This window comes from Mirounga leonina, unplaced genomic scaffold, assembly GCF_011800145.1.
Source record: "Mirounga leonina isolate KUSES-001 unplaced genomic scaffold, KU_Mleo_1.0 Mir_174, whole genome shotgun sequence".
NCBI classification, from domain to species: Eukaryota; Metazoa; Chordata; class Mammalia; order Carnivora; family Phocidae; genus Mirounga; species Mirounga leonina.
The window spans coordinates 78,079,149-78,101,366 of NW_023270451.1; the positions used below are offsets into that span (position 1 = coordinate 78,079,149).

At 46.7% G+C, this 22,218-nt stretch overlaps 1 protein-coding gene across 3 annotated transcripts in view; it reads left to right on the forward strand.

Annotated features, from left to right (window-relative positions):
• The window catches only part of AGK (acylglycerol kinase), an 81,197-nt gene extending 67,003 nt beyond the window's left edge, over positions 1-14,194 (forward strand). For 2 of the 3 annotated variants that reach the window (XM_035021250.1, XM_035021251.1), the window contains exons 11-16: positions 860-917; positions 4,583-4,730; positions 5,139-5,236; positions 10,710-10,780; positions 12,685-12,769; positions 13,817-14,194. In XM_035021250.1, the coding sequence (XP_034877141.1) occupies positions 860-917; positions 4,583-4,730; positions 5,139-5,236; positions 10,710-10,780; positions 12,685-12,769; positions 13,817-13,954 (598 nt within the window). In that variant the 3' untranslated portion in view covers positions 13,955-14,194. Of the gene's footprint in view, positions 1-859; positions 918-4,582; positions 4,731-5,138; positions 5,237-9,428; positions 9,602-10,709; positions 10,781-12,684; positions 12,770-13,816 lie in introns of those variants that run through there. The other variant, XM_035021252.1, reaches the window with a different exon arrangement.
• Positions 14,195-22,218: the final 8,024 nt, after the last annotated feature.

The following is a 22,218-nucleotide window of genomic DNA, read 5'->3' on the forward strand; positions in this document are numbered from 1 at the left end:
TGCTAAATAAATGCATATTGAACAGAATCAAATAGGGAGCACTTAAGATGAGCTGGTAGGAGACAGATAAATTTTAAGAGAGGAATCCATTTTATGTCACTTTTCTAATTCCTGGTAGGCATCTTTCTCTCTACACTAGCTTTTATGTATTTAGCAGTATGCGGTAGGCCCTCTTCATTCCCAGATTTAGCATTTCCCATTTTGAAGCTGCGTAACACGAGTAATGTGAAGTTAGGCTGATTTACAGATTTTAATTGTGTGTGTGTGTGTGTGTGTGAGAGAGAGAGAGAGAGAGAGAGAGAACATGGTGTACAGGATCCAGTCATTTAGCGTGTGTGTGTATGTGTGTGTGTGTGAGAGAGAGAGAGAGAACATGGTGTACCAGGATCCAGTCATTTAGCATGTGAGGCACACACCAGACCACCCAGCATCTGCATCTCATTGTGGCTTCATCATCCTCCACTCATTGCTCTTTTGAATGTAGACTCTGCTACATTCTGTGGTTGAAAGTGTATATTACGGTGATACCTGTGAATTGAGAGAGTCAGGGAGACGCTGATTATGTATTTCTTGTAAATTGCAAAGATCTATGCACCATGTAACTAATTACGCCCTATTTGACACGACATTGAAATGCAGATTAAAAACTGTCCTGCTTTTTTGTGCGAAAGCACAATCCCCAGGCCTCCAGAGCTGTGAGTAGAGAGTAATTCATAGTACATCCCTCACACTAGAGGTGATTGTGAAGAGTATCCACAGTAGAGGTGCAGTTTTAACGTACTGTCCTTCGTGAATGGTGTCTATCATGTTGACAGTTCTCTTAATATTCTAATCAGATTTTTGTCTTGATCTTTCTCAGGTACTGGTATCTCGGGCCTCTAAAAACCAAAGCAGCTCACTTCTTCAGCACTCTTAAGGTAAATGCAATTTCCAGTGTAGAAATTTCCCGTGTTATTTTGTTGTTACTCTATGATGTGTGGATTTGGATTTTTAAAAATTCCCTGCTACAGATACATCTGACATGTTCCAAATGGGGGATATTTACTTAGATATGAATGCAGGAAGCATTCCTGTTGGATAAGCCATCACTCCTCATCTACCAGCTCATTCCCTCCCTTACCAAACTCATACTTAATTTCTCTTTGATATTCCACTTCCCTTTGCTTACTTATTCACTCACTCTTGCCAGACAAACCTGGAGCAGAATGACCTATATCTTATCCATTATTTGTAAGGGTATCTACATTAGTATCTGGAAATGAATTGAAGATTTGCGTCCGAAAGTATGTAATTGAACAGACTTGTGTATAATAGAGTAGGTTTCAAACTGCTAGCAAAATATGGGTAGTGGTTACGGTCTTAGACCGTACAAATAGAGACTATTTCCAACGTCAGAGAACATTCCATCGGGCACTGCTATGATAGCCTGTCCACTGAAAGATGTTGGCATAGAGAAAAGCTGGACAGTGTGTATTGATGAAAAGCTAATAGCAAAGTCATCCTTACCTGTGGATAACATCCCGTGTTCAGCTTTTATGCAAATCAAAGCAGTGTATTCAGAAGTTGGCAGGTCAATCTGAAAATTGGCTTATGAAGTTTGTAGTGAAAATATTGGTTCTAATGTTAATATTCAGAGCATCAAGTGTTTTTCTAATTATAAAAATGATGTATGTCCATTACATAACATTTGGAAAACAGGTCCCTTCACCTTCTAAATAAATTCTTGTTGTGTTAAAGAAATGTAAAAAAACCCTTAAGTACTGGAGGTAGCTGATTAACATGATTATGAACATGAACTTGGAGGGCAATGCCTTTCTACACTGAAGGCAGACCGTTTTAGTAAAATGCATTGTTACTCTTGCTTAAGGGAGTAAAAGTGGTGGAGTGGGGGTGCAGTTAGGGACAGTAGAGTAGCTGCGTATTTAAGTTGTCAAGTCAGGGAGAATGTAACCTCTTTCCAGCATTTCTTCAGCAGTTATTAAATATCTAGTGTGGCCAGTCCTGCTATCTGCTTGGAATACAAATTCAAGTAAGGCAGGTTTCCTGCCCTCAAGGAGGATGCACGTTTGGGGAGTGTGAGGGACCAGTAAATCAGGGGTCTGGCAAGTTCTGGGAGAGCGTATGGAAAGATAAGGTGGGAGCAGGTTGGGGGGCAGGGGCATTCATATCTGGCTCAGGGGCAGCAACCTTCCCAGGGCAGGGAACACTTGTACTCAAGTTTGAGTCTACACAGGACTAGATAAAGGGCATTCCAGGTGGAGGAGCCGGGACATGTGAAGTGGTCGTGATGTCACGTGGCCATGGCCGGCTGGCGGGGGGGGTGGGCAACAAAAGGGCAGGAAGGGAGGGTTGGAGGGGAGGGGAGGACGTGGCAGGTTGGGATGCTGCGGCTGACTTTCACCATGAAAGCGCTGGGGAGTTACTGAGTCTTAAGCATGGGAGAGACATGAGCGGATCTGCGTTTTAGAAAAGTTATTTGTCACCAGTGTAGACAAGTGACTGCATGTGGATGGTTAAGACAAGAGTACCAGATAGAAGATGGTTCAAGTAAGCCAGGTGAGAAGTGATGAGGTCCGGACTAGTTTGCTAACTAGAGTTTTCCCTGAACGCTGACAATATTAGAGTAGGATCACCTGTGTGAAGATGAAATTTTCCGTTTGGCATATGGCGCAGACAGGCCAGGGATAGCCCCGAAGAATGGAAGCATGGGAAGCACCGCAGAGCCGCCCATGAAGCCCAGAGGGGAAGGGGAGGGCCCCGTGAGTCCCCCTGAGAGAGACACTCTAGCCAGTGGGCGCCAGAGCGTCAAGAAGGGGCAGCACAGAGTCGGAATCAGGACGGGAAAGTGCCCGCTGACCTCGGCAGCCTCTGAAGGTTTGCTCAGCTCTTAAGTGGAGGGCTGAGCCCCATCAACGAGAGTTAGGGGATAAAGGGAGATAAAGATGCACAGACAGCAGGGCTGGGCCGCTCCTTCAAGAGGCCTCACTTTGAAGGGAAGGAGATAGAAAAGGCAAAAGCTAGTGAGAAATATGGGGCCAGCGGAGTGTTGTTTTTATTGATTGGAGAGAGAGCCGTGTCTTTCTACCCTGAAACAAAAGACAAGAAGAAAGGGAAGAGGTGAGAGACAAGGAGACACAGAGCCAGGCTAAGTCAGCAAAACCCACGTGCAGGTCGGAGGGCGCGGGGCCCACGGTGCCCGGTCAGCCTTGGACAGAGGAAGGGATGCCTTTTTCCTTGAGAAGGAGAGAACTAGAGCAGAGGTCCAGGTACAAACAAATTTATAGAGCGTCAGGCAGTTCTCACTGATGTTCTCACTGAAGTGAGATGGTCTCACTGAAGTGTGAGAAGCAAGGTGATCTGTTGAAAATGAAGTGGGTGGTAGTGATGGGATTTTGAAGAGAGATGAAAATAGGGAGGTGTGGAAGGATTATTGAGTGGCATTGAGGACCCGAGACCAAGAATTTGAAGTTGGCACAGGTGTACTTACCCGGATTGCCCCTCTACTAACATGGAGCCACGATGTGCAAGTACAGAAACCTAGTGACAGGATTGATCCAGAATAGGGGCTTTTCGGGGCACATATGATGTAACACCAAAGACACAGCAGGACCAGCAGTGATGGGAAAAGAGTGACTTAAAGTTATCAGCTGTTAATTAGGCACTGAGGGAAAATGGTTTAGTCAGGGACTGGAATTCTCAATGGGATTGGAAATTTGGTGTGGGGTTGGATCTTCAGGGGCCAAAAAAAACAACACCTCTCTCTTCCTGAGTTTGAACCAAGTTATGAAAGCAAATGCAGGAACCAGGCAGATGGAGATCAAAATACCAGCTTTATAAATGTCAGCAGGAGTAAAGGACACAGCTTAGATAATGCGGTCACAATCAGATTTCCAAATATTCCAAATTGAATTCATCCCCTTAAAACATCTCCTTCAGGGCAGACACTGCCATAGGAAGCCGACTGCATGAGGAAGCAGTGAGTCCCCAGGACAGCCACTTTCATGGCGGTGGGGGGGGAGAGAGAGAGAGAGAGAGAGAGAGAGAAGAGCCAGAATTGTTATTCCTTTGTAATTTACCACATGGAAGCCTGAGAACAGGGGAGTGGGTCACCCTGAGAGACATACTGGGCACAAAAGAATCAGTCAAAAAAAAACAAAACAGAAGAATATGGGACGTGGTTAGAGAGTAGGATATCAAGGTTTTAGATTTCTAGGATGGAATACTTCTGGGTAACAGGAAGGACCAGGATGTGGCCATGGAAATGGGTGGCTGGGGGCTTAGGACATCAGGGGCTGAGTGACTAGGGGGGTGTTTTAACTATTCCTGTGGACACTGATGAGCCTGGACTGGGGTGTCAGGAAGTAAAAGACAACCTAGAGTCTGAGTTCATGGTTGTCAAGATCGGCCTTCAGTAGGAAAAGAAAGCTTGAGGATTCCAAGCTCCAGAGTAGAGCTCATGCCAGTCAGTGAGATTACTGACTCGCCTTCTGGCAGGCATGGGTCGCTCCCTGACCTCTGCAGAGCTCCTCCCGGGGTTTGGCCTTGGGTGTGCCTGACAAGTTTTCTCTCTTCACGTTGAAAGGAGTGGCCTCAGACACATCACGCGTCTATCTCGTACACGGGACCTACGGAGAGACCTCCCAGGGCAGCAGACGAGACCCCTCCGCGGCCGTCTTTGTACCGGAGAATATTACGCAGGCTCGCGTCATACTGGGCACAGCCGCAGGACGGTGAGCCGCATGCTGGCTGCAGAGGCCTGGCCGGTGCAGGGCTGCCTAAAGCGGCCCCCACGTCAGCGGGAGCCGCTTGCCCGGTGCAGGAGAAGCCTTTCAAGGGCCCCTGTGCCACAGCAGGACCCAAACCTGCGCTGTCCCATGCATGCGTCCTTGGTGACAGACCATGACTGACTTTTATGCTTCTGTGGCTGCTCTGGTAGGGATGTTTCGGGTATAGAGACTGCATTTTGAGCCTGGCTCTTCGTCCTGGGTGTAAGAAACTATGAAATAAATAAAACTGAGGTGGCGAGTCCGCGGGCAGGCCTGGGTCCGGGCCAAGCTGAGCGCCAGCAGCTTGCCGTTGGTGCGGGAGTGATGAAATGTTAGCGGGAGACACTGACCTGAATCTAATCCCCCCCACAGCCCTCTCCCAAGAGGCGAGCCCCGAGGTCTGGAAGGAAGTGCAGCTGTCCACCATCGAACTGTCCATCACGACGCGGAACAGTCAGCCTGACCTGACGGTGAGCGTGCCCTTTTACTAGCCAAGCCTTTGCTGTGGGACTACATGCTCTTCCGCTAATTGGGTATTTTTCTTTTCACCCTTTTGGGGGAGAGAGGAAAGGATCAGGGAAAAGAGGGTGTGGTGTGGTGTTTAAGGAAGAACAGCGGAGCGAGGCAGTAGCTTCAGGCTGGGCGGGCACTGCGTGGTAGCAACCAGGCTTTCTGAGAACTGAGGGCAGAAGGCCTTTAGAAATGAAAAGTTTGCCTGCTCCCTTTTGTCTCAGGAATAAAAAATTGTGGAACTTTTACTTGAGTGAATACCCATTATTTTTGTGACTATATTAAGTATATGGATTTAGGCCCCCAGGAGAAAAAAATATATATACACATATACATAGAGTCTGCCCTGCTGACAGGCATGGTCCAGTGTGGTGGCTGCTAGACCCGTGGCTGTTTGAATTAAATAAAATTGAGCATTCATTTCAAGTGCCCGTAGGCCGTATGTGGTGAGTAGCTGCCGTACTGGAAAGCGCAGATACAGAACGTTTCTGTCAGTGCAGAAAGTTCTGGATGGTGCTCCTATTGACAAGACACCAAAAAAATGTCGAAATAAAAGCAGAGATTGACAAACTGGTCTGCCACCTATTTTTGTTTAGGTGGCACACAAACTAAGAATTGATGTTACATTTTCAAATGGTTGTGAGAAGATCAAAAGAATTTTTTGTGATACGCAGAAAGAATACGAAATCCAGGTTTCAATATCCATAAGAAAAGTTTTATTTGGAACAGCCACATTCATCCATATACGTGCTGTCTGTGGCTGATTTCACGTCCTGATGGCAGAGTCGAGTCGTCGCCACAGGCTCTCTGGCCCCAAATCCCCAAATACCGACTCCCTGGCCGTCTAGAGTTTTCTGATCCCTGCTGTAGAAAAAACCTGAGTAGTCTGCATGAGCAAGAATGTGAATAGAAAAGTTACCCTGTCCTGTGGACCCATCCAGGTCGTCTGTGCACAGTTGACCTGGTCCGTCTGGAAACTGCATGTAGACTTGAACGTGGTGATGAACGTACGCATGCAGCCCGGAGTTCGACTCTGACATTGGTAGTGAGTTGTTTTCTAATTAGAAAAGTAACATCTGTCCATTGTATAACATGTGGGTAACACAGCTCCCTTCACCTTCTAAGTTCTAGTTGGGTTGAAGAGTTAAATTAGGAAAATCATGAAGCACTAGAGTGAAATCGAGGTGATTATCAATATAAACTCAGGGGAGGACCAGGCCTTTCTAAGCATGGTGTCTAAGGCAAAAATCGTATTGATGCATTTGTCTACTTACGATTAAAGAAACTATAAACAAAATTTTTAAGGACAGATTGGGAAAAAGAATGATACAGCAGGAGTTAATAGCTTTCCTTACAACAGACTCTTAAGAAATAGAGGACTCCTATAAGTAACAGGCAGGACAAGAATAGAAATTCACAAAGGAAATAAACATGGAAAAATAGCTTCTATTTGCTGAATATGTACTACCTGCCAGCCACTGCCCTGAGAATTTTACATACTTTTATATGCATGTAATAGGTCAGGAAACAGAAAAAGTGCTCACATCAAAGAAATGCAAATGAAAATAACAACGAAATGTCCTAAATTAGGCATGCTAGGGTGTGCCGTGTTAGTGTGGGTGGGAAATGGGTGCTAATGCATTTCTGCTGGAACTGTAAATCAGAACACCCTTTCTTGATGGTGTCTTGCTGGTCTCTCTGAAGCATCTCAAACAGACTCAATAGGGCCCAGGGTATGCTTCTATTTCTAGGAATTTCTCCTACAGGAATAATCAGATGCATACACATACATAGTGTAGCCATTCCCTTATTTCTTACATGATGGAATTCTGCAAACACTGGTGAAAATGTATTAAGGTTGAAAAAAATAGATTATATTCCAGAGGAATTTCAAAAAGAAAGAGGAAATTTCTAATTATACATTGCTTTTATACCCCATCTCTGATAATAGGTATTTCTAGTGTTTTGTTCTTGTTCTTTTTACATTGTTCTTTTCTCTGATGACGGAATACCAATGAATGGATGGAGTTCGGTTGAGGGTGTGATTGTGGCCCCAGATTAGCCACATGCAGAGTGCCGAGTGCTTTTGATCTCAGTGCCAATTATGAGAGTGTAAGATTCTGTGCCGCTCATCACAAGGGGCAGTACATTCATTTTCTGTTTCCACACCTCTTCGTAAAAATAAAAGCAAATGCAAGAAAATATTCAAAGACAATGAAGCTGCCATGTGATAGCTCCAAACTCATTTATCATTTAAAAAAGTACATTCAGAGTCAAAGAGGCTTTAAGGGGTGTGCAATGTGTGGAAATTAGGATCTCTTGTACAGCTCTGTTCGCTGTATTTATAATAGCAAAATATGTGAAACAAATAAACCAGGGGACTGATTAAATCCATTCTGGTACATTTATTTAAGATGTTCTCTGTTTACTGACACGGAAAGATATTCATCATATATTGTTAAATGAAAAACCAGGGGCGCCTGGGTGGCTCAGTTGGTTAAGCAACTGCCTTCGGCTCAGGTCATGATCCTGGAGTCCCGGGATCGAGTCCCGCATCGGACTCCCTGCTCAGTGGGGAGTCTGCTTCTCCCTCTGATCCTCCCCCTCTCATGCTCTCTGTCTCCCATTCTCTCTCAGATAAATAAATAAAAAAAAAAAAAGAAAAAAAAAGAAAAACCAGGCTGCTGTGATACACATCACATGATTCTATTTTTACTTTAAAGAGAAACACTTTCACCTATAATTGAGTTTTGCGAATGATGGAGGTAAGGTAAGGCTTATAATCTTTGCCCATAGAAAGCCAGTTGTCCAAGCACCGTTTACTGAACATACTCTTCCTCCCCCTCCCCCATCTGCAGTAAGTCCCTCTTATGCTGAGAGAGCAGGGGTACACGGGCGTGTTTGTAGGTTCTCTCTTCAGTTGCTTTGTTCGTCTAAACCTGTTGCTACTACACTTTTGATTATCATTGTTTTATAGTAAGTCCCTCTATGTTTTTCTTCTTAGAGAGTTTCTTGACTACTTTTGGCTCTTTGGCCTCTATAAATCCCTTAAAAGGTTTCTTTTATTAAGTTCCATATAAAAATCTGTTATATTGATCACGGGATTACACTGAACTTGTAGATCAATTTGAGGACAAATGATACTTCTCTAATATTGACTCTTCTGTTACGTGAACATGGCCTGGCTCTTCATTAGGCTGGGAATGCCTTTTAGTGAGGTTTCATAGAGCTAATATTTTGCCTTTTGCTGGATATATTCCTGGTTATCTTAATTTTTGATGCTACTGTAGATATATCCTTAAAATTTCGTTTTTGAATATTTGATTTAGATGGACATGTAATTGACTCTTTTTATACTGAATCAGCAACCTTATAACTAAATTCTTACTAAGTTTATTTTATGGATTCCTTTGGATTTTGTATAGATTCAATCATATCAGCTGCAAATAGTGCAAGTTTTGTTTTTCCTTTCAAATACTTAGCCTTCTGATCTTTTCTCTCACCTTACTACCTTGGCCAGGACCTCACTACAGTGTTCAGTAGACGTAGTGATAGCAGGCGTCGTTGTCGGACTTCTGATGTAGACAGAGAGGTTTCATTGTGGGATGCCTCGGTGGCTCAGTCGGTTAAGCAGAGTCCTGGAATCAAGTCCCACACCGGGCTCCTTGCTCAGCGGGAACCTGCCACTCCCCCTGCTTGTGCTGTCTCTCTGACAAATAAATAAAATCTTAAAAAAAAAAAAAAAAGTCACCCCTACCACCCACACCATCTGATGTTTCTGTATTCTTTTCTCTCATTTTTCTGATGAACTCTCATATACTTCTAATATACTTATTTTCTAATATATTTCGTAATTTACCATTTCTCTCTCTATATAATTTACTGTTTTTGTACTAATACATTCTAACCTGCTTCGAATATATTCTATAACTCATGGTTAGATTTTATTTTATTTTATATATTTATTTTTGTTTATTCCCTCCACTCTTCCCAGTAGAAGATAAATTCTTTGTAAGCAGAAATACTCGGTTTTTTAGTTCACTGATGTAACCCAAGCACCTGGAAGAGTTTGTGGTAGTTGACACTCAGTAAGTTGCTGCATAAAAGGTGAACTTAGAGCCAAGTCATCCCCCGTATGTTCTGTAATTCCAGGCTGAGAGAGCGAGCTGCGTTTTGGTAGTGCTCTTTACTCTTTGGCAAAGGCTGTCCGCTCTCAGCAGCTCATGGATTATCCTGGGGCTACAGACTTTTGAACCTGTCCAAAAAGAAACAGTACCTGTATGAAGCAGTCACAGAAGTATTGGTTCTGATTTACAGAGAGCCAGGTTTGTACTGTTAGCCACTAACTGGTAGTAAACGGGGGGCAGTGCTCCAGGGACCCGGTCTGGTTTTACAGCCACTTCCTTGTAGCTCAGGTCTTCTAGAGCTTTTGGTGGACGGTAATGAGAAGTTTTTAAAATCTACTATGGCAGAAATGGATTGCTGCTCTTCAACTCGGGTTGCATATCAAAACTGCACGTAGAACATTTGAAGACACATACTTGGGGGGCACCTGGGTGACTCCGTCTGTTAAGCGTCTGACTCGTGGTTTCAGCTCAGGTCTTGATCTCGTGGGTTGTGAGATCGAGCCCCCCGAGTCAGGCTCTGTGCTCAGCAGGGACTCTGCTTGAAGATTCTCTTCCCCTGCCCCTCTCCTCACTTGCGCTCACTCTCTCTCTCAAGTAAATAAATCTTTAACCAAACCAACCAACAAACCCGCACATACTTGGGCTCTGCATACCAAGAAGCTGATCCGGCAGGTGTGGTGTGATGCTGATGTACAGTGAGGATGGAGGCTGGCTGGGGTAGACGGGCTGGAACTTGACCCCCGGGGAGGGAGCCCCAGAGACCACAGCAGCTGTGACGAGTAGTGTCGGGGCTTCGCAAACCTCCTACTCCGAGTTCCGACAAACCTGAGTTTTTGTTTAGCTTATCTGGGTAGTAAAAACCAACCAAACAGGGGCACCTGGGTGGCTCAGTCATTAAGCGTCTGCCTTCGGCTCAGGTCATGATCCCAGGGTCCTGGGATCGAGCCCCGCATCGGGCTCCCTGCTCTGCGGGAAGCCTGCTTCTCCCTCTCCCACTCCCCGTGCTTGTGTTCCTGCTCTCGCTATGTCTGTCTCTGTCAAATAAGTAAAATCTTAAAAAAAAAAACAAAAAAAACAACCAAACAAGCAAGCAGTGATGAGGTGATGAGTTTTATGGTATGTAAATTATACTTCAGTAGGGTCTTAATGTAAAAAAGAAAGAAATATATTCAAGATTAAGTTACTAAAAGTAAAGGTCTCTGTATAATAAACAGCTTTAAAATATGAACCTCTGAGGCTAAAGGAGGACAACAGGCTGCATTAGCCAAAATGTAGAGTATTAATGTTAGTCTTTTTGACCTTGCAGAGCAAAGAAGACTTTATGAACATCTGCATTGAACCGGACACTGTCAGCAAAGGAGACTTCATAACTATAGGGTAAGTGGGCTGGGGTTTGTAGGAAATGCGGGTTAAGTAGTTCATATTCTAGCACGTACTATTCCGGATCCCCATGAAGTCTAAGATAGAGAGCAATGGAGGACTTCTGTGGTTTGGGGACTGTGTAGCCTCTTTCTTTCAAGTGTTTGGGTTGACACGTAAAATGTACCTCTCCTCCTACTTTGGCTTTTCCTGTTCGTTTTGGAAAAAACCCGAGTGTGGGGGCAAGCTGCCTTTCCAGTGAGAATAAGGATTCATGGGTGCCTGGCCCAGTGTCCAGAACTCTGGCTTCAGGGTCACAGTTGCTGGCTACAGATCTCGGTTCCGCCACGTTCTGGCCTCACGACTTGGACAGATCCTTTAACGTCTCTGGATCCTTTTCTCTGTGTATGGAACGGAATACTGTAATCACATCTAACTACCTCAGGATTGTTTTTGAGTCTCAAATGAGAGGATGTGTGGCAAAGTGTTTTTTGCGGTGAAGCACTTCACTGTTTCGGTTACTGCTCACATCAGACCACCTTGCCCCACTTGCAGGGCAGTAATGGAAAACCTGAAAAGGTATGGAGTACTTCGCACAATCTCCAGGCTTTTCCCTCTTCCACTAGAAAATATCCTCCAGTCCTGTCTGATTTGTTAAGCCCGACCTCTGCTGGAGTTTTATTGGTTAAGAATGCTCTAAACCCCCCACCCAGCTTCAGCACATCCTAGGAGCCCACGTGTTGCCATGCCAACTGGTAATCTGCTCAGCCAAGGTGGTTTGGTGCTTTGTCTCAGAGCTCCCTCTTGTGCCCACGTAGGGAGCAGACATTTCTGCTGTAGCCCCGCGGTCTCCATGGCTACTCTGTCATCTGCACCGCACGGGCAGCAGAAGTCTTTCACTGGTTTGCGTTGATCTTGCCTTTGGTACAAATTCTTCAGATGCTGAATAGCTGATTCTGCAGCCTTTGATTTCCTTGCTATCTGTAGTAGAAGGAAGAAAGGGAAAGCCTTTCCTTTCTCGAGAGTGGCCAGAAGTCTCACACTGTCTTAATTGAGAGTCTGGCCCACGGGGCCAGCTGTACTCAAATTTCCTTCATAATACTGACATCCAAAAATAGAAAGAAAAACCAATTATGTTGCTTAATGTAGGTGAGTCATTATGTTCTGCATCACTGCTGTCATCTTCAGCAGCAGGAACACGGTTACCTTTGGTCTCTACAGGAAGTGAGATTAAGTAATGTCTGTTTCCTCTGGGTACTGGAATAGAACATTGTGAGGTTGCTCTAGAAAACTCTGAAGCTTCATATACTAAAGAATTAACGTTATCATTTAATGCTAAAGAATGGACTAATTTACTTGGATTAGCTTTTACTCTTTCCACTGACCACGACTGGCTCCCAAGGATACATGTGCATGAGGAGTGAGTGTGTGTAGGCTGATAGTTTTACTCCAAGGTAAAGACAGTAGTATGCTAAGCAGACTGTTAATATGAATATAGAAAATCAGAAAGAACTGGTTGTTCATATGCAATATGTAAAAGAAATGTCTGCTTTAGAATAAAAAATGTTTTCTCGTTCAAGTAATGATAGACTCACAAGTACCAAATAACACAAGTTTAGTACTTTCCCTAAAAAAATTTTCATTCTAATTTTTAAAAGGATTTTTAATAGCCCATGAATTAGGTACAAAATCACTCGGTCTTAACTTCACACACAGTTCTCTACAGCAAGTTAACCTTCTCAATCTAGAATATATCACACTGCTGAGCAAGAATCATTGTGGGAAAGTTATTCACAAAACCCAAGGTTCAGCATAGCATGAGTCCATCCGTTTAAGCTCAACAAAAGAACTGGCTGTGCTCTCGTGATTGGAATGCAGTTGCCCGCCCTGGTGTCCAAACGTGCTTTTTCCTACACCGACAGAAGCAGAAAGGTGAGGGACCCCAAGCTGCGTGTGGCCGGCACCGAGTGTCTCCAGGCCAGCCAGTGCACTCTGCTGCTTCCTGAGGTAAGTGGGGCTCCCGTCCCACAGCTTCGGGTTCATTCTTGGTCCGTCTTCCTTTCTGTGAACAGACCCTCATGTCTAGGCGCCTGGTATGGGCTGAGCACTTGGGTCAGGCTCTGGGTGATGTTCAGGGATACTTGAAGAGATGAGAGGATCCCCTTCTGAGTCCGGGGCTGAGCAGGGGACTCCTGAAGACTTCTAGCATTTGTAAGCCACAGTTCTATAATGTGATCTTTACATCTCCTGAGCCTTTATTTTTCTGAATGGACATTGTGCAGAGGTTACTGTGTTGTAAGACACAGAATTCTCTAGTTGGCAGATACTCATCATGGATCCTACTTTTTCTTTAAACACAGGATCTGGAAACCGTTTTTGGGATGGCACTGAGTTTTCCTGTAGTATAAAATGCCAAGCTTAGAATAACCTATATAAGAGAGGAAAACGTTAGGAATATAATCTAAATTCTATAGTTATTCTAGGAGTCATGCCTCAGGAGAAAGTTACCACAGATGGCCTCTGCAGACTCCGGACCGTTACCCTACGGTATTCAGAAAGGACTGTAGTAAAACAGACGCTATCCCCCAGAGTGGGTGGCCCTGTAGTTTCAGCATAGCAAATGTTGAACTAAATGCATGAATTATGGAAGGTTTTATAGAATCTGTAACATTAATGCTGCTGTATTTGAGGGATAAAGCTAGTAAGTCCTCAAGAAGAACCATGAAAATAATCCAGTGGGCATCACAGCTTTCCTAAGATGAGGGCCGACAAGGTCCTAGAACATTGTATGTTAACGAATTCCTGGAAGGTACGGCAGGACCCCTGTATCCTAGTAAGTATTTTTAAATTATGGCCTTGTTTCTCAAGTCCCAAAATACTCTGGGAGGCGATAGAAGCCCCCCTCCACCCCCCAAGACAAAAAGCAGATAGCAGAATTGGGAGATTTCCAGAAGCAGCCCTGTGCCCGTCTCCATCCTCGGAGAGGATGCTGTGCTCCGTGGTGAGCGGCTCCTGGTGCAGAGGTGCTAGACCCCCCTCTCCTCTTCTCCACAGGGAACGGGGGGCTCCTTCAGCATCGACAGTGAGGAGTACGAGGCCATGCCCGTGGAGGTGAAGCTGCTCCCCAGGAAGCTGCAGTTCTTCTGCGATCCCAGGAAGAGGGGACAGCTGCTGCCCAGCGTGGCCCCGTGAGCCGTCGGGGGAGCCGGCCGCCCCCACGCTGCACTTTAGGCCTCGGATGGGACCACAAGGGAACTGAAGCCTCCCCTGTCCCCGCAGTGTTGTCACAGGACCCCAGGGCACCTCCATGGCAAGTACCCTGCCCTCGCAGTGCTCCCCCCGCCGTCCTCCGAGCCTCCCGCTAGCGCATGCTCAGCCTTGGCTGTGCGCCTTGCTCCCTCCTCCGTGGTGGTTTGCCTCAGGTGCGACCCCGCCCGGGGGGGGGGGGCCCCCCCCCCCCCCCCCCCCGCCGCCCGTCCGCTGGGAAAGGGCCCGACCTCGGTCATCCCCACACGTGCAGCCACCGTCGGGGCCTTCCCCCCCGCCGCTGCTGTCCTTTTTCTTGGCTTCTCCATGGGTGCTGCTACTTTCTGAGCTCAGATTCAAATTAAGCTTGTTTCAGTTCTTCCCTCAATCCAAAAACAGGGGAGGTGTTTCCCTCTTCAGCCAAGGCTGAAAAACTGTAAATGGCTAGTTTGTATTATTTTTTTATAGTAGTGCTTAACTATGGGTTTGCATGAGAACCACCTGGGGGTGCATGTTGAAAACTGACGGGCTTGGGGCCCACCCCAATCCTGGTCACTCAGAGGCTGGGGCCCAGGAATCTGCATTTTTAAAAAGCAGGCACCCTCCCCCAGGTGCTTCTATTCTAAGAGGTCCCCCAACCTCACCTGTTCAGCATTGTAAAGCATACCCCCCACTATTATGCTCATGCACCCCCTAAAAGTATTTTGAAAGATCATGTATCCCCTCAGTTTCCAGATATCAACTTAAGAGTTGCCAAAGTATGTGTTTCCTGGTGTCATGTAAATACTATTTTAAAATAAAACTGTTATATCACTCTTTTAAACATATTTGGTGCAATTTAAATATACAGCAATTTGACACTTATCCTCCATTTACAAACATAAACTAATAGGTTCTTTGGTATTTCCATTCCGCTTTCAGCAAAGAATGCTATTGTAATGTAATCTATTTCCAGGCCTGAAATTTTATCACTTGCCCTATTTTCTTGCCAACAAAAAATATACATGGAAATAATTTTTTAGTGTTAACTCAGTACAGGATTAACTGTTATAATTACTGCAATACAACTGACGAAAACAATACTGCAAATTTTTGATAATTAAAAACTAACACTTTGAGTTCAAGAACGTTATTTACAGCTAAGATTAAAACAGGACTCAACACCATTTATAGTCCTTGTTTCATTTTTTTGTACATCTAAGCACCTAAATTAAGAGAGAATTCTAATGTCCTACAGTTCTTTGAATTTAGTAGCTTGATTAGATCTTCCTTTAGTTTGTTGAAAGCAGAGAACTAGAAAGTACCTGATTTGCTAAGGATCTGTAAGCCAGGCTTTATTATCATTGATTTTTAATAGTACTATCAGGATTTTCCTGTGTTTGGTTGCCCCCGAGGTTTCCATACTCCAGAGGGCAATGCCCAGAATGGATGAGGAGGGAGGATGGGGGTGAAGGGAGGAAATGGGAAGCAGAACTCACAGGCTTTGGCCACAGGCTCATTCCCCAGGCAGATCAGTTTTCGGACCGTACGCGTATACCTTGCCCATGAATCCCTTGGAGAGTGAAGACCAATGCTTAGAAGGATTATAAAGCGTACGAAGAAAGATCACAAACCACCAGGCTTACCTGTTCAGTTCTGATTCTTCAGAGGTTCTGATTCTTACAAGCTGTGCTTCACCGCCCAAAAACAGGTGGGTGCGAACCTGCAGAAGGAGCGCTGCTCCACAGTGCCCACAGGGGGGAGGGGGAACGTTTCTCCAGGAGCCAGGGGAGTCCTGAACCATCGTGGTTTTCTGATTGTGAAGGACCAGCACAGAAGCTGGCTGGCTTCATCCTTGATCGGCTGGCTACCGGGGCGTCTGTTTAGCGATTCTGATCCGCCCAGTGAAATAATGGGATGTAGGATCGGGGAAGGGTATTTAAGAGATCACTATTTTTATCCCTTTTGAAATCTGTGATCCCTGCTGGGGATTTCGCTTTCTTGATTCAGGCTAGCTCCTGCGAGAACAACGGTTTCCTTACCGGTCACGGCCTTGTTCTTGCCACGGTCCTGCTGCACAGCGTCCACGGGAAGGACACAGCCACAGTGCAGCGCAGAGGGTGCCTTGTCAGCCCGGCCCCGGATGCAGAGATGTGGAGAGCCAGGGCCCCCCACCTCCTGTACGCACAAACCTTCTGCAAGGCTCTACTCAAAAGCTAGGATGATTTCTAATGAAAGCCCAGCAGCTGTTTTCTATCCACAAGCCGTGTGCTGAGCGCCGTGGCTGGTCCGCGCCCACAGCTGTAGGTACGACGTGCTGGCACTTTCTTTACGCATGCAAGGGTTTCCCTCCGTTCTGCCCCAGCCTGAGGAAGTAGGGGACGTCAGACGGGCGGTCACGGACCTCGGAAAGGGGGAAGCCGGCTTTGAACACAAGAGCCAGCGACCTTAGGAATTTACCCTGCGCTGCCTTAAAACTTGAGCGTGTGGCCGCGTGCATCCGTGCAGAGCTGGCTCTCCTGGACGGCGTGGTCAGGCCCGGCTCTGCTCCCCCGGACCTGGAGGTGGTTTACGGAGAACAGGCACCAGACGCGCCGGGCGGGGGGCTCCGTCGTCACTGTGAGGTCCGCGCTCCGGTCCTGCTCCTACCCCGGGCCACCCCTCCTTCCTGCACAGACCCCACCTCTCGGGCCAGGGAAGGACAGCCACACACATGCTCGTGTTAAAATGTGAATTTTTAATGGTAAAAACCATATTCTGTAAATATAGTTCTAGCAACCTCTCTGCCCACAACTTGGCTCAGAGATATACAGACAGGATATACATGGATGTTCCTGGTACCACAGATCAAAATCAGGTAAACATTTACTCCTAGCTTCAGGATTAACCCCAGCTTTCTTTAGGCCATTAAAATTCTTACCATTCGAAACAGAACAACATACCTCTCTGCACCAGTATTCAGGGTAAAATCATCAACTGTCTTACTAATTTCATACTATGAGGTAAAGAATTTAAACAAAAATAGATTCAGTGTCTCTTATTGCTCTAACTCTGATGCTGGGGTATTAATCAAAATAGGGGGTTGACACTTAAGGCGAAAGGGAGGCTATGCTGATCCTAACGGGGGAAAAAAATAGAAAAACCATTTTCCAAGGCTACAACTATTCCTTTTTCAGAAAAGGTTTATGTCCCGGACCTGTAACAAAAAATTTAGCCAACAAGCTTGGGTAAATAGGGGGTTAATTTTGCTTTCCTCTACACCCCTAGTCTGTTCAGAAGCACAGAATCTATACCCTTCCTAATGATGGTCTTTGTGGGCACCCTATATAAACTATTCCTGATGCCACCTTCAAAATTTTTGTCTCCTTTTATCTTCGCTTGATTTGGCCTAAGGAAGTTTTCACTCCAACATCAATGAAATACATTTGCAACCAGCTAACTCAGTGACCACTGTGTGGATTTTTCACTTTCTGGATCATCCCTGGCTAATTTCTAAGGCCCTAACCTACCCGTGTTCCCCACCTGTCCTCAAAAAAGCAGAGTAAATGTATCGTTAGTCTAAACCCGAATTCTACAACCAACGTAAGTAATTCACACCTATCCTTCTACCGAGGTAAGTAAATAAATTTTCTGAATTTAGGTTATGTTACCGCTAATAGCCCATGTTATGCTGAGCTTCTAGGATAACTCTAAAGGGCTTTATTTCCCCATCATCATTTATAAGCACTAGAAAATTCTTACTTCCTTTCTAAATGTGCAGTTTCATCCAACTGCCCCTGTATTCCGGCTCCAGAAAAGAATTAAAGTGCCAGGTTCTAAAACCACACCGCTCCAGTAAGAGGCTCACTAGTCAGCATTATCACGTTTACATGCTTTGTAAAAGAATTTTCCTTAAGGTCAGGGACTGCGTCATCCTCCCCAGGACCATCACATTCATCTCCTAGAGAGTGTGGTTAATACTTCACAGCACCGTCTCCTTATTCACGCTCGCAAACAAGTAGTAAAACTTTTATGGGGTCTCAGTTGCTTCCAAATGACAAAACTTCCGCATTTTGAGGCTTATAGTTTTGAAATCTCCTTCCCTTTCAACATCTGCACACTCCATTCATCACATAGTAATATCGATAGAAAAATAGACTCCCATTTCTTATAAGAAAAATATTAACTTAATTCACAGCCTTTCTCCCAACACTCGGGGCTCTAGCAGCTCCTGGGAACAGAGGTATATGAGTCTTAGAATGGAATACCAAAAATCCACGACTCAGGAGTAAGAGGAGCCCTCGACTCCTGCTCTTCCCCTACCTGCATCAGAAAAGGGTTTCCCTGAAATGAGAAGGGACAGGTCGGGCCAGCGGAGGGCAGCGTCCGGCTCTAGGAGCCTTGCTGAGAGGTGCGCTGGGAAGATCCTTGGGCCGGACCTCACAGATTCCGAGCCTGCTAGCGAGGAACCGGACAGGGAGGTGAAAGCCCCTGCATGACACGTTGGTCCCCATGTTGACTTTCTTGCCTGTTTCAGAACTGATAGGCTAACGAAACAAAGTTCACGGTCAAGCTGACCATCGCCTTATGATTTATTCAGCACCCTCCTGCCCCCTTACCTCTGCAAGTCTGATCTGTCCAGGGACTTGGAGAAAGCATCTCAATCCATTCCCTGGGCTATACAGTTTCAGAAAAAAAGGAAAACAAAAGGTCCCTGAGGTCCCTGCCTCTATCCAGAGGGCTGCTGCCCCGCCGAAGTTTAATTCACGACTGCCCTTTCCTGAAGGCTCCCTGCAGGCCTCAGCTTCAAGCTGAATAATCTCATCTTTTTATTGTGTTAGAAAGGCTTTCAGCATATCAAGACAAATAGCAAGTTCATCCTCATAGCCACCGGAATGAAAAACAACGACTCAGCTATGATTCATCTTTACCTTTATCTTCTGGCGAAAATACCAGGTAGTTATGCTGACAAATGAGTCGGCACAGGTGGTATTTAGAATGGTCTGCGCTACCCTGAAAATTCCCATCCTGATGTTCATGGGGAACAACAACACAAGGTAAGTTCTAGATGCAGATTCTGGGCTCAATGATTTCTATCATGATCAATGAATTCAGCACCCGTTCCCTGGCCAAACGGAAGAAGAGCTGCCATGCTGGGTGGCAGTCGTTGGGGGGGCAGGTGCCTTCTCGTTCATGGCTGTCCTGACTGAGGACCGGACGAGGCCCCAGGTGGCGCCGTGGACAGATCTACACCAGGCCCGAGGAGAGCTTCGTGCCTGATGAAAGCCATTGTTAATGCTAAACCATCGTCTGGCCCACACTTCTGGTTCTCGTAGGAGATAAATCCTACCGTTTCTGACTCCTTCTGGAGAGAGAATCCTACGCCAGAGCACAACTGGACATTTTCTCCAAGGCTGAATATTACCATCTGCCAAGCCTGCAGAATTGGAAAAAAAAAAAACCCCACTTTAATAGGACTCTGTCACATTTTGCTGGACACCAATAAACCCTAAGCCTGGATTCCTGGCCCCATAAGGCACCTTGCCACCTGGCTTTTGTCAGACTCAATTCAGAAACGACAGCAGCCCAGATGTCTCGGGTCAGCAGTGTTTCCAGGTGAGCTCATGGCTCACAGCATGGCATTAGATCAGGCTTCAAGGTCTCGGGAGGACCAAGCCAGCTGGGGTGGGAGTGGGGGCGAGGGATGAGGTTCAACAGTCGAGAGGGCAGAAGGCGATCATCAGTCAAGCTCCTCCACCCTCGGCTTCCAGCCCTGCTTCAGGAGTCCGTGGTAAGAATCCCTGCCCCTCCAGAGCTTACGGACCTATGAGGCAGGAAAGAAGGCTGCCGATCATGTCTTCTGAACAAAAGCAGAAGGCTTTTAAGGAAACCATTCAACAATGACAGAAAAGCAGGTCCGTGCGGCTTCCCGCTTCTGCTGTCACCGCGGGGAGTCCTGCCAGGTACCCCACACCCCCGTGCCCCTTTTAGCGGAGGGGCAGCAGATGATGCTGAGTGGGCTGCTAACCGGACACACGGGGGAGGACAGGGGGACGGGAGCAGAGTCGGGTACAGAGCAAGTCTTCAAAAGGTGACCTCAGAAGCAAGAGGCTCCGTATCACCATCGAGGCAAGAGACGCTCGGGGGACGGTGAACAGTGACCACGGGGAGTACAGAGCCAACGGGCATGCTGCTCAGCCGGCCAGGGGGTGTGGCGCCGGACTTCTGGCCCAGAGGGAAGCTGCAAGGGAAGGACAGAGTCCTTGGGTTCTCCCTTAAAAGCGATACGGGGTGGGTGGGGGAGAAGTTCTGTTTTGGGGTCAGCTGAGCCCAGGCTCGCTTGTACACTCCCCCCGGCGCCCATCCCCCTGCACGAGTGTGAGGGGACTGCACGGAGAGGCCACACAGCCACCTGGAAGAGTGCAGAGCTGCAAGGAGCCCGGAGCCCTACCCACCATGCAAAGGAAAATACCGGAACCTCATTTTCACCTTATGACCTTTACACGAGTACTTGTGACCTGGAGTTACAATTCCCCAGAAACACAAGTGTCTGCGCGCAGAAGTGCTTAAAGACGGTCATCTTCCAACAGACCCCTCGGGTCCTGAGGAAGGGGGCCTACGTCCACCGAGAGAATCCGACCTTTCCTGTCACCCCTACCCCTGCTTGAGACACACCCCACCCCCCCAACTTCGAAAACCTTGAGCCTTCAGACACCACGGAAAGTCACCATTACTTGACCCAGGCCAGAAAGGCTGCTCCTTCCCCAGAGACAAGAGAAGGCTGCTCTTCAAGGAAAGAGGTGGTGAAGCTTCTTTTGTAAAAATACATCTGACTGAAATGATGGCTAAACCCACAGGGAGGAGCGAAGAGTATTAGTTGTACACTTTACATTTCAATGCCCAAACTTACATATTTACATCAAAGATGCTATTTTGATTAACCAGGATGTATTTGCATCTGTCCATGTGAATTTCTTTAGTCTTGAATCCCGTATCAAGGAGCTACAGTGAAAATACTTCTGAATAAAGCAATGAGCCCTAAAAAGCTAGTCTTGAGATCAAACGTGTGATCCATCCATTCGAAGGTTATTTCTCTGCTGTATTAGCCCGGCTGGAACCCGGGCACAGACGTGGATCCGTGGATGGCTAGGCCAAAGACACAGCCAGGCAGAAGGTCCAAAGGGAAGAAACGGTCACCAACAACCCAGGAGCCCAAGTCCAAATCCTAAACTATGGCCCCAAAGACCTCAAATCTACTCACGAGAGCTAGCTTCAAGCTACTCCCGTCTCGTCCAAGTCGGTGTCCCTGCAATGGGCCGGCCGGAGAGAAGAGGCAGGGACCGACAGGAGTCATGTCAGACCAAAACATGTCAGGGGAGTGCAGGCGAACTCACCACGGACACCCAGGGGTTCCAACCCCTTCCCCGGGTGAAGGCACTGTCAAATTCTCGCTCTTGACGCACGTGTCAGTATCTGGCCCCAACTACTTCGCTCAAGGAACGTCCTCTCCGCGAGAGAGAAATCGGCGAGGGCTCCGAGCTGCTACCCAGTCTTGCTCCGGACTCGGAGCGACCAGCGCAGACCCTTGCTTGCTTGACTACGGAACCCAGCCAGTCTCGGTTTTGATCCAGAGGCTCTGCCAGCGATGTGTCCAGAGAACTCTCAGATGGAGAAACCTCTTCTCTCTCCTGTTTGAACCCCAATGGCTCTGCCTTTGGTAGCAACAAACATTACTCTGTAAAAATACCAAAATTACTCCAAGAGGATAGTGAGCCCTTCAAGGAAACTACACTGTAAAATGAGTTTGCTTGCGAGCTCCAGGGCCATCCCTAGAGGAGAGGGACTCAGGGAAAAGAAGGCAGTATCACATGGAGGGGCCACCACTAATTTACTCTGAGGGAAGTTTCCAGGCTTCATTCTACGACTTGAATTTCCAGCTGGCTGGCAAGAAACCTCTTCCTGTCATTCTGTCCTCAGAGAAGCTCATCCTTAGCGACAGAAACATCCTTTTGTTCCTCTCTGAGGTCTCTACCCACATGAACAGAGAAGATGCAGGTTTGCCCTAGTGAACAGGAAGAGGGATTTGATCCCAACCCTGAACTCCCGGAACGGAGAAGAACCTTGAAGGGTCATGAGGTCTAGCTAACTTCCATCTCCAGGAGATGCACATCCACGGCCATCCGGGACAGCTCTCTCATTCTCGAGTACCTCAAGGTACTCTCTGAGGAGTCTGCCCCAGTGTTTGCAGAGCT